The 12,576-nt window shown below is 41.0% G+C and overlaps 1 protein-coding gene across 1 annotated transcript in view; it reads right to left on the bottom strand.

Annotated features, from left to right (window-relative positions):
- The window catches only part of aplp1 (amyloid beta (A4) precursor-like protein 1), a gene marked incomplete at both ends in the record, with an annotated part of 59,233 nt that overhangs the window by 33,417 nt on the left and 13,240 nt on the right, over window positions 1–12,576 (bottom strand). Inside the window, one exon of the mRNA XM_080851604.1 lies at window positions 4,822–4,951. Coding sequence (XP_080707730.1) covers window positions 4,822–4,951 — 130 coding nt within the window. The remainder of the gene's footprint in view (window positions 1–4,821; window positions 4,952–12,576) is intronic.

The following is a 12,576-nucleotide window of genomic DNA, read 5'->3' as shown; positions in this document are numbered from 1 at the left end:
AGCCAGCTACAGTTCAAATAGCTAGCGAGCTGATTATGGTCACAACCCACAGAAAGTTCTAAATGCCTAGGATATGTTGTGCTGTTAGTTGCGACAACAGACGCCAAAGAAACCTAGATGTACAATTGATGGGTCATTCTACAAAAACGTCCACTTTTGACATGTGACAAAACTTGAAAATAAAATTATTTTTCTAGGCTTTAAAATTATACTACATTATTACTGTACTAATTGGCTATAAGAACATGCATAAGGTACACCTAAATGGCTTTTTGCCTTTTTTGCATATTTATTACCCATCAGGATGGTAACACCAGTGACGGTAACACCAGTGACAACTGTCATACATTTACAAAATGGCTGCCACAGGGAATCAAACCACATGTTGACAGTCATGGACTACTCACTGAATTATGTATGATTTAATAAATTTTTATTCTTCTATGTTCATTTTCCAAAGATTAAAGTAGGGCATACAAGTGACCTGCACTGAAGGTTCGAAGGAAATCTTAGGGTAGATGATGAAATGAAAAATGGCATTGAACTTTTTTGTGTCTGTTTTCATTGATCTTCAGATGTCATCAGCATGGCTTTGTATGTCAAAATAATAGTCTTTTGTCATACGGTAACACCAGTGACATGAATCCAGGGGACATATACATTTACTATGTATTTTTTTTTATATTTTATCATATTCATTTGCAATATTGTGTTTTTTGATTTTTTTTGTGTGATATATTGGAGTTTTGTGGACACATAACAGCAGTTAAGTTAATGAAGTATACATTTTCCATTAAAAAATAAAGCCCTCAGTTTCCCAGCATGACAGCGGGGACATGCATTTTCGGGCATACTTGGAGAAATACTATAATGGTTGAAAAGAAATACTGACTAATAAGTGGTTCAAAAGTATAATTGTTCAAATATCATGTTGTTTTGTCTTAAAATGTAAATAAATCCCTACATTTGAGGCTTTTTTAGAATGTTACTGCTCTGTGAAGTTTAGGGACAGAAAAGTGGACGTTTCTGTAGAATGACCCTGATACAATCGTGAATAATTGCTGTGTCTTCTCTCTGCAAAACTCCCCTGAGCAAGCTAGAGTGCTAATAGCTAGCAAGCTGTTTAGCGAAAAGCTTAGGGCTTTAGTGTAGTGGCCAAAAAAGGTACTGGGTTCGTAATTCGGAATCAGAAGACTCAGAGGCTTGATCGAAAAGAGCTGGAAGCTTAGTTTTATTGTCACAGTCAAGACAATAAGAGAAGGACCCCGGAATCGTTCTACTGATACACAGTGTGTAACCCTTTATATAGACCTCAGTTATCCTAGAATATTATCTGTTCATTTCTTACTGGCTCTGGGCCAAATCCAATCAGAATTATCAAATTGTAATATTCATAAGAGGGAAGACCTTAATTTGAATGGCGACTAAGAGTCTAACTCCCTATTCTGCACATCTGGCATTCTTAGACACCAGACCTTAACTTAATTCATTACAAGAAGCCTAAGCCAATTGTCTATGATACTAGCAGTGTCAAGAGAAAATCCCCCTGACACGTGGTAAAAGCACATGGGCTCACATGGGCTCTTGGAATTTACAAGTCAAACAATACCTACAGTTTAACACTAACTAAAACGGCAGCCTACATAAGCTACAACTATTTAACCCATATTGACACACTTGCTTGGTCAAAAGAATTGTTTTGATAAGACACCGCACTTATTCACATTTGTATCAATTAACCACCACTAAAAAAACATGGTTGATAATTGCTGTTTGAATTACTCCGCTATCTTAGCCGTTTTTAAAAAGGCGTCTGCCTTTTTCTTTCCCCAAAGGATTGCATATAAAAAAAAAAAAAAGGCGCTAGCAGTTGAAAAAATAAGTTATACAGCCAACAGAGAAAATCAACACACTGACAACATTGTTAGCTAGTGCACTGCTGCAGCAAATGGCGTTGAGGCTACAACATGCTAACGTCGCAAACCACCACACTGAATGTGCAAGTAACAGAATCATTTTTTTTTAAAAATACTTACATTTCCCTCGTCTGCAGTTCATTCCGAGCCTTCAAATATGAATTCAATCCATTTCCCTCGTGTCTTCTGAGGCTGGGAGGTGATGTAGAGATCTGTGCAGCCTACCACAGCACATCTTGAGTAATTAATTTGCTTCATGCTGCTAGCTAGCTAGTTCAAGTTCATATCATATAATAATGAGTGTAGGGGGGGCGGGGGGATGAGATGGGGGGACGGGACAAAATCAGTATGACGACCAAATGATAAGGAAGTTCATTGGCAGTCACTCAAGCATGACGTTTCTGACCCACGAGAACAATAACAGATGGCGGGATTTGTTTTTTTCCCCAGAGTTTTTAGGTCGGTAGACATCCAAGATACCCAAATGAATGTGTAGAAGCACTAAAAAGGTGGAATTTTCATAATATGGCCTCTTTAAACAACATTCAAACAGCAAAAACAGCGCCATCCCCATGCTGTGTAATTGGAGTAGATTTTCTGATTTTTGTGATTAACATTATCAATAAAATAAGATAATAATAATAATATATAGTTCTGTTGTTGATTTATTTGCTTTGGATTTCTATTTACAACAGCCGTAAGAAAACTGGGGACACAGCCCTTGACAATTATGCCCTAAATCTTTGGAACATACTGCTTATAGATATCAGGGAAGCCAGCTCGTTAAACATTTTTTTTAAGAAAACTAAAAACTTTCAGCTTCACCTTAGCCTTTAACTAGCAACGACCTTGCACTATGTTTTTCTCTGATCTTAATCGTGATATGGCATGATATTGTTAGGCTTAGGACCCAATCGCAAACCAGCTTGCAAAAAACTCTTTAGATTTATTTTCTTCAGAACAGAACACACAAAAATTCCAAAAAGGGCAAAAACACAAAAGAGCAAAAATCAGAAAGTCCACAAGAGATTACAGGCAAACAGAAACCCGAAGGCAAAACACAGAAGATCTCAAAACAGAAAACATATACGATACCAGGTACTCGGAAAAATTCAGGATTCAGACATAGATTCGCATCGATAAGAATTACAATCCGACAGTGAACTAAAGAGGGACAGAACAATATATAGCAGGGGGAACAGAATTACACAGGTGAAACATTTCAGGTAAAGCAATCAACGATAATTTGGGGCAAGGATAATTTACACAGGTGAAACGAATTCAAGCACAAACTGTCAGCGAAAAGAATGGGAACAGAGCAATACACGGGTGAAAACAATAAGGGGAATTAACAAGGCAAGGGAGAAACAATTGACCCTTCCACGACCACTCCCCAAAACGGTAACTAATCAATCATAGCATAGCAACGGTTACTAAGCTCGGGACCTCAGTCAAGCGAGCCATTTTAATGAATAGAAGTCAATGAGAGAGACGTCTGCTCGAGAAGAGAAAATGAAACGTTGCGCTTATGGAGTGTGTAATTCTGACAGCCAATATCCAAAAAGGATGGAGGGAGGGGTAACATTTTATCCCTTCCCAAAACCCAAGACCCAGAGAGAGAAATGCCTGCTGTGGATCAAACAATGTGGACGACCCCCCCCCCCCCCCATCAGCTGAATGTCAGCAACGTAAACAGAAGCACCTATGTTTGTTCCAAGAAGCTATGTCGCTAAAATCTGCCCACTGCATCGAAAACGTGAGAAAACCCTTGCTTAAAATACGATTCAGTTTTACCACCTTACATATTTGCGTAGCGGCGACTGTGTAGATAATAGAACGCATAAACATAGCTGGAATAAACCTGTTAGCCTTAGCATTTGTCTGTCTACAAACACGGCATGTAATGTCGTGGTTGTAGCCTATATAAGCATATTGCAGACCCTTTTGCCTGCTTCGATCTGAGATCTTGCCGTTTTTCCAAAAAATGCATGTGATTTCTTTGGGTAGAGCTGAAATTGACACGGTTGAAAACATGTTGCCACGCCATTCATACCAATGCTGAGAACCTGGGAAACGTGAATGCTTGACTGATATAGCAACCGTTGCTAAGGGGGGTGGAGTTTGCGGAAGGGTCCATTAGGCCAACAAATCACGGAAAACCGGTGAGTAACTGAAAGGTCAGGGAAAGGCAGAGGGCGGAGTCAGCAACCAATAATAAACGCACATGGCCTGATCACAGGAACAAAACAAACATAGGAAAACACGTAGCAAAACAGAACACAAGCAGCGATCGCAAATGTCTTAGATCGCTGGGATCTTAACAGATATTAAGGGGTAAGATTAGAGTTTTATTTTCTATGTTATGTTATGCATTTTATGTATTCTATTTTTTTATCTCTAATCTTTAAGCACTCTATCCCTGTTTCTATGCTCATTTCTATTTTATTTTATGCACTTTATCCTACTTTTATGTTTATTTGATGTCTATTTTTATGTGGATCACTGTCCATGTCATTTCTTTGTGCACATCATTTATTTGCTATTAAGCACTTTGAGCTACATTGTTTTGTTTTAAAAGTGCTATACAAATAAAGATTATCATTATTATAATTATTATTATCATTTATTGTTAACTGTACTTACTGGCTCATGGACACCCTGGTGCTGACTTATTGTTGTTTGTATTTCTAAGGTTTTTGCATGCCTTTCCAGTAGTAGGCATGTTAGTTTTCGAGCAAAACCCTTGACAGGGTTGACAGGTAATAAAACTTGGTACAAGGTCAGCCGCTACTTGGCATTACTTGGTACTATTCTAACTATTGTTACATTGCCTTAATAGGTAGTAAATAGGTCAACTTACTAAGGTATCCAGAAATGCATTGAACACATATAGCTTTTAACATACCTTGACAGCGGTAAGGAGTGACTATGAAGGAACGTGTCTGGCAGTGACCCCATCCTTTCTTGCACCAGACTGGAATAGTGACAGGACTAGAGGACTCCATCACATCAGTAATATGCAAGTTGGGGTACATCTGGTTGGAGCACAGAACATGGATAATTCAGTGACGTTATACAAACAACAGATAGCTTCAAAACAGTGATAAATGGTAGATCATGCGATGGTTTTACCAGGACGTTTCACTCATTACATCTGACAAGTAGATGTTTTGCTTATATGTCCCTAAGTTTTTAATTCTATTTTTCTTGTATTTCTTCCTCTTAAAACTTTCCAGTAGAACTTGAAGGAAGGAAAATGGTACAGGACATTAGAAGAATTTGAATATCATATGAAAATGTAACATGGTGCTAACATGAAAGGATGTTCAAATAAGCAAATTTTACAGAGGGAAGTCAAGATATAAATGAACAAAGTAATACAGGAAAGCCTAGGGATGCTACTCATTTCAAATGTACATTGAATGTTTTAGTTTCCAACTGTCTGTCTATGAATGTCTTGGAACACAAACATCACTTTGTTGCGTGGCTGCACCTAGGATCTCTTAAGGCTCATGTCTTATGTTGAGGAGGCCACATACAACACAGACACTAAGGGCCTGATTTACTAACAGGATTGCGCCCATTTCTGGCGTAAAATAGCGGTCGTAAACATCAAACGGTATTTACTAACAGGACGCAACGCATATTAACGCTTTGTGGGTGTGGACGGGGAGGACACGAAAAGGTGGGTGGAAACATGCGCAAATATTTGGGAGGAGCGAAGATAAGTGCGCCTAATGATGTATTGCGGGGTATTTACTAAACTGCCTGGCAAGCGCACCTCTCCGATTTGCGCGCTAATTCTCCGCCTCATAAAAGTCTTAACCAGGAAGCGCATTTTCATTGAGTCTGAAAACGTTGATATGGCAGCAGTGATAAGAGAAAGGCGAAGAAAGAAGACAGAGACAGAGACAGTGCACAGAAATATTTTTTTCAACTCGTATAACACATTTTCAGTTAAATTAACCACAAATCATTAGACGGTACAGGTTAACCAGCCACGCAATACTTCAATTACTGAACCAGATCAGAGACGACATCTAACCCTCCAACCGGAGATCACATTCCATTCAATCAGTTGGTAAACATTGCAAATATTGGCACCGGATCATTTCAAACAGTTATAGTATCAGCAGTTGATATATCTCAGCCTTCACTTTCGCCAAATATTCACACAGGTACTCGACGCATTGCTATGGCGCACTGGCCAATACATTTCCCCACTGCCACAGCTGAAATTATAGACATCAAACAGGACTTTTTTTGAAATCGCAAACTTTCCGAACGTAATATGAACCATTGATTGCACCCACGTCCATATATATTGTAGTGAGCCCATGTCCCTTGTAGAAATTATTAATCTCGCCATGTGCACATCTATATTGTTATAATAGACAGTTTATGCATTAATGCCACCAATAGCATATTCTTTATAATCGTGTTCTTTTAAACATCTCGCTGTAGGTGATGGCGGGCAGAACAACAATATAGCAGCGCACACATTGAATCAGGTTCAGTGATTGAGCGAACATGAACCAATATATCTATCTCCACTTCGCTAAAGCTTCATTTTCTCTTCCTAAATAAATACCACGGAAAAATGCGGAAAAACACCGTGCGTTAATGTGCAAACGCAGTTTAAGCAGCGGTCGCAATGTTAGTAAATCAGGCCCTATATAGGGCGGAGTAAACACAGATTGCCCAGCGCAGATCTGGGTTGATAAATACCATGGAAAATGCGCAAAAACACTGTGCGTTAATTTGCGAACGCAGATTAAGCAGCGCTCGCATATTAGTTAATCAGGCCCTAAGCATTCATTCAAAATGAAAATAAAATATCACCAGAAGTCATAAAGAAATGATCAGTGGGGTGTAGTCAGTAAAAAACAGTGATGTAAAGTGACTGTATGAATAACGTGTTGTGCCATGTAGATGCAACAAACACGAAAAGAGCAATGCAGAAAAGAAGGCATGCCTAATGCCTCCCCCTCCACCCCTGTTCAGGCCTATCTGTGGTTTAAAAGAGGTTAGCACAGGTAAAGTAGATTGCACAGGAGACGGATTGTCAAACTGGGAGAAGCCAAGTAGCCTTAAAGCAGGGGTCTCAAACTCCCGGCCCGCTGGCTCCTCAGAATGTTGAAAAAAGTTCAATTGGCAACGGGTTTTTGGCTTCTAATTCACATCCTTCATATCATTCGGCAAGCATTCCAGTCATTTAACGTAATGGCAACGTTATTGAAGTCAGCAAGTAATGGGTTGCTACGTCACACCTGAAACTTTAAAGTTCTATTTGCGTAAAGAACAATTTTTTATTTGCGGAAGTCACGAAATGGCAACAAAATCATTAAAATAGGTATTTTGGAGGAATGTCTATGGTTTTGACAAGTAACCGAATAATAAGCAGGATAATGTATAGTCCGGCAGTCATTATCAGAAACTAAAATCTAGCTGTGTGTCAAAGGCAAAAGTTTCAGGGCATATTCTGTGGCTCTGGACGAAAGAATTGACGTAAATGATAATGCTCAGCTCGCGATTTTTGCCACGGTGTTAATGACCAGTTTGAAGTGACAGAGGAATTACTTTGTGTAAAAACAATCCAATGTAAGGATGTATTTGACCAACTGTGTGATGCAATTGAGCATGCTGGTTTGTCATGAAAATGCTCTGAGGAATAACAACAGACGGTGCACCATCAATGATCAGCATATCAGTAAATTATTCATTTAAGATCACTATAGATGGAAAGAAGCTTTTGCTGAAAACTGTATTCAGTTTTCTGCTCTGTTTTGTTTGTTTGTTTGCAGCCTTGTTACCAACTATACAAAAGTGGTGCAGTACAGCATTTGCCTTGAAATGTGCATGTATGAAGGAAAAATATAGATGTAGTTGTTGATGAAGACATTATCCCACTATTACTGCTGTATATGTAAGTCATGGGCTATCAATGAGAGATGCAACTATAACAAACACCTTTATCCAAAGAGCGTCTTGCATTGCCCAGGAATTATTCAAAAGTGATATCTACAGTATTGTGATGTATTGTGGCAAAAAAAGGACTTAAACAATAGTCCTGCTCCACCAACCATATATATATATATATATATATATATATATATATATATATATGTATATTTTTTTACTACGCTTTTGTTATGGGCTGTTTTAACTATGTTTTCTTTCTAACAATGTTTTACACACTGTAGCAGTTTGAATGTAGAGTGCACTACAAATTAAATTAATTATTATTATTATTAAATACCTCTGGACAGTAATGCTTGCCATGTGCACTGTGAGCTGCACCATGGTTGAGCAGTTGAAGACGGACCCAGCTTGACATGTAGCAGTAAAGATCTAGCCCTTCTACCACCAGCTTCATGAGTCGTTGAAACATGTTTCTTAGGCCAAACTCATGACTTTGTAGGAAAACAGACGGGGTGATAAAGGATGAGATGTTCTGAGTTTTACCTGTCATGGGCTATCAATCAGAGATGCAACTATAACAAACACCTTTATCCAAAGAGCGTCTTGCATTGCCCAGGAATTATTCAAAAGTGATATCTACAGTATTGTGATGTATTGTGGCAAAAAAAGGACTTAAACAATAGTCCTGCCCCACCAACCACATTTTCTGTTGTTTACCTTGTTTAGTCCACCTGTGTCTCATTGTCTGCCCCGCCTTGATAGTCTTCACCTGTCCCTTGTTATCTGTTCTGTGTGTATATATACTCCTTCTGTTCTTGTCTCTTGTTGCTGGTTCGTCATTAACCTTTAAGAACGTGGGTTTTACATTTTTCCAACGTACTCAGCTGGGTGGGGTTTTTTTCTGGCTCCTTCACGAATGTTCTACAGAATGTTCTACAGGAACATTCTACAGTCATTGTCAAGGCTGCAAGGAAATTATAAATGTTTGCCTGATCTGATGTGCTACCTTCACGTTTTTATCAGCAGTGCATTCGCTAAAATATTTTACTAATATCAGACTAAATCAACAAGTGGTTCTTTGTCAATCGTGTGACTTCATCGTAACAACGAAGGCCAACTGGTACGTGCACGTTTGAAACGATGACATCGTCGTGGCAGTCTCCAGCCAGCCACACTCGGATTTGTCGTTACCTCGCTTGCCACAAACCATTTCCTTTCCTCTCCTCGCATCGCATGGCTTCAACAAAGGGTAAGTGATCTTATGACTGATTTATTTATCCAGAAAACCTCAGAGTTGTAATTTAGGCTATAATAGTCTATGTCAAACCGTCTGTATGCCAATAGAGCTAGCTAGCTGAATATGACATGTGTGAATGAAAACAATAAAAACGTGAATACAATCGATGTCGAACAGATTGTAGGCCAATAGAGCTAGCTAGATGTGAAAGAAAATGTGAAAATGTAGTCCAGAAAATAAACGTCTTATTACATCCGTTCAACAAACAAGCCCATTCTATTTAGCGCAAATCCACAGCTAGTCAGATGAGGCGAACGTGGAGAAGGTGATTCACGAGGTGATTTTTAGTGCACATATCGGAGTATTACTTTGTGAAGCTAATGTAATCAATCCCAAATAGAAGGAGGTTGATTCTGGGGAGATGGTACGTGTCGAACAGTAAATGTGATTTTGTAAATGTATACTGAATTTTGAGGAAAGGTTATTATTTAGGTAATTATTTTTCAAGAGCACTTTTTGATTCATGAAACAAGTAACCCTAATTGTCAGAAGAGGCTAATTACACGTGCTCTTGAGCATGGACACGCACAAACACGTGTGCATGCACACACGTGTGAGCAATGACAATTATCATTTGATTCAATACGTATTGAGACATTAACTTCCAGACACAAGGGGATTCTGACTCTGGTAGTTTCTGGCTGCCTCCTGCACACACAGGGGTTTGACGACACTATCCCCTGTGGCATAGTGGACTTTGCTGGTTGAAGGACTCCACCTCACCCCTCTGCATTTTGGCATCCCTTTTCCTTTCCTGGTGGCCTTTTGCCCCTACACCTCATCCCTGCATCCCCCCCCTTTACACCTCACCCCTTCACCCCCACCCCTGCATCATTACCCCTAAAAAGGCTTCATCAGTGCATGGACGACTGACCCCGACATTCCCAGACCCCTGATGGTAGTGACATCAGTTGATTTACTGGTGAATATGATAAGGTCCTGAACATACCCTGTTGTTACATCACATAACACAAATAGTTTTATGCCAAAGCGATGATGTTTGGAGGGAATAAATTGTGTAAAAGAAACCTTCCCTCCCACTTAACCATTGACTCATCAATACACACATTTTGGTGGGGATAAAGAATCTGATAAAAATTGTGAATAATTTTCTGTAGGGGGTCAGTAGACGGTGTGAAATGAAGCAGGAGGAAGCGGCCCTGGAAAAAGATGGTGCCAAAGAATGGAGTCACCCCAGCTCTCCCATCCTCACCCCAGCTCCCCCTGCACATCACCCCAGCTCTCCATCCTCACTCCTGCTCACCCTGCACATCACCCCAGCTCCCCATCCTCACTCCTGCTCACCCTGCACATCACCCCAGCTCCCCATCCTCACCCCAGCTCCCCCTGCACATCACCCCAGCTCTCCATCCTCACTCCTGCTCACCCTGCACATCACCCCAGCTCTCCCATCCTCACCCCAGCTCCCCCTGCACATCACCCCAGCTCTCCATCCTCACTCCTGCTCACCCTGCACATCACCCCAGCTCCCCATCCTCACTCCTGCTCACCCTGCACATCACCCCAGCTCCCCATCCTCACTCCTGCTCACCCTGCACATCACCCCAGCTCTCCATCCTCACTCCTGCTCACCCTGCACATCACCCCAGCTCCCCATCCTCACTCCTGCTCACCCTGCACATCACCCCAGCTCTCCATCCTCACCCCAGCTCCCCCTGCACATCACCCCAGCTCCCCATCCTCACTCCTGCTCACCCCAGCTCCCCCTGCACATCACCCCAGCTCCCCATCCTCACTCCTGCTCACCCCAGCTCCCCCTGCACATCACCCCAGCTCCCCCTGCACATCACCCCAGCTCCCCATCCTCACTCCAGCTCCCCCTGCACATCACCCCAGCTCCCCCTGCACATCACCCCAGCTCCCCCTGCACATCGCCCCAGCTCCCCTTGCACATCACCCCAGCTCCCCATCCTCATTCCTGTGGAGGTTGTCATGAACCTTTGAAAACACTCCACAGGCTCACTGTCAGTAAATTTTTGTAAGTGCACAGATATCACATTTCAGTGTATTACTTTGTGAAGCTAATGCAATTAATCCACCATTGCTGTGTGTTTCACTGCTGCCTCAGGAGACTGATGTTACCTTCAGAGCAGCAGGAGTAGGTAGACTGGGCTCTGTTCAGGAGTTGTGGCTGCAGCTCCACCCTCATCCAACCATGGATTTTACAAATGGTAAGTGGACATACAGCCGCGGAAAAAATTAAGAGACCACTTCAAAATTATCAGTTTCTCTGGTTTTACTATTTATTGGTATGTGTTAAAGTAAAATGTACATTTCTGTTATATTCTATAACCTACTGGCAACATTCCTACCAAAATTCAAATAAAAATATTGTCATTTAGATCATTTATTTGCAGAAAAATAACAATTGGTCAAAATAGCAAAAAAGATGCAGTGTCTTCAGATCTCGAATAATGCAAAGAAAACAAGCTCATATTCATTTTTAAACTACACAATACTAATGCTTTAACTTAGGAAGAGTTCAGAAATCAATATTTGGTGGAATAACCTTGATTTAAAATCACAACTTTCATGTGTCTTGGCATGCTCTCCACCAGTCTTTCACATTGCCGTTGGGTGACTTTATGCTACTCCTGGCGCAAGAATTCAAGCAGCTCGGCTTCTCTTCATGGCTTGTGACCATCCATCTTCCTCTTGATCACATTTCAGAGTTTTTTTTATGGGATTCAGGTCTCGAAATTGGGCTGGCAATGACAGGGTCCTGATCTGGTGGTACTCCATCCACACCTTTACTGGCCTGGCTGTGTGGTATGGAGCATTACCCTGCTGGAAATAACACTTCTCAGAGTTGGGGAACATTGTCAGAGCAAAAGGAAGCAATTTTTTCTTCCGGGACAACGTTGTACTTTGCCTGGCTGAGGTTTGTAAAAGACCATAAGGATTGAACCAAAGCTGACTGGAGGTCCCTAAGTTCGTCTTCTCTGATGAGTCCAATTTCACAGTAGGTGCAAGACTCTGTGGCTTGTAGGCCTCTCCAGGTCTCAGTCTAACCATCAGACGACCATGTGTTGGGCAAAGCTGAAAATTGGACTCATCAGAGAAGACGAACTTAGGGACCTCCAGTCAGCTTTGGTTTGTCCCGGAAGAAAAACTTGCTTCCTTTTGCTCTGACAATGTTCCCCAACTCTGAGAAGTGTTTTTCCCAGCAGGGCAATGCTCCATGCCACACAGCCAGGCCAGTAAAGGTGAATCCCATTAAAAAAACTCTGAAATGTGATCAAGAGGAAGATGGATGGTCACAAGCCATGAAAAGAAGCCGAGCTGCAATGTGAAAGACTGGTGGAGAGCATGCCAAGACACATGAAAGTTGTGATTTTAAATCAAGGTTATTCCACCAAATATTGATTTCTGAACTCTTCCTAAGTTAAAGCATTAGTATTGTGTAGTTTAAAAATGAAT

This window comes from Sprattus sprattus, assembly GCF_963457725.1.
Source record: "Sprattus sprattus genome assembly, chromosome: 14".
Classification (NCBI taxonomy): domain Eukaryota; kingdom Metazoa; phylum Chordata; class Actinopteri; order Clupeiformes; family Clupeidae; genus Sprattus; species Sprattus sprattus.
Note: the sequence above shows the minus strand (reverse complement) of the source record. Positions and strands in the feature narration are given on the sequence as shown.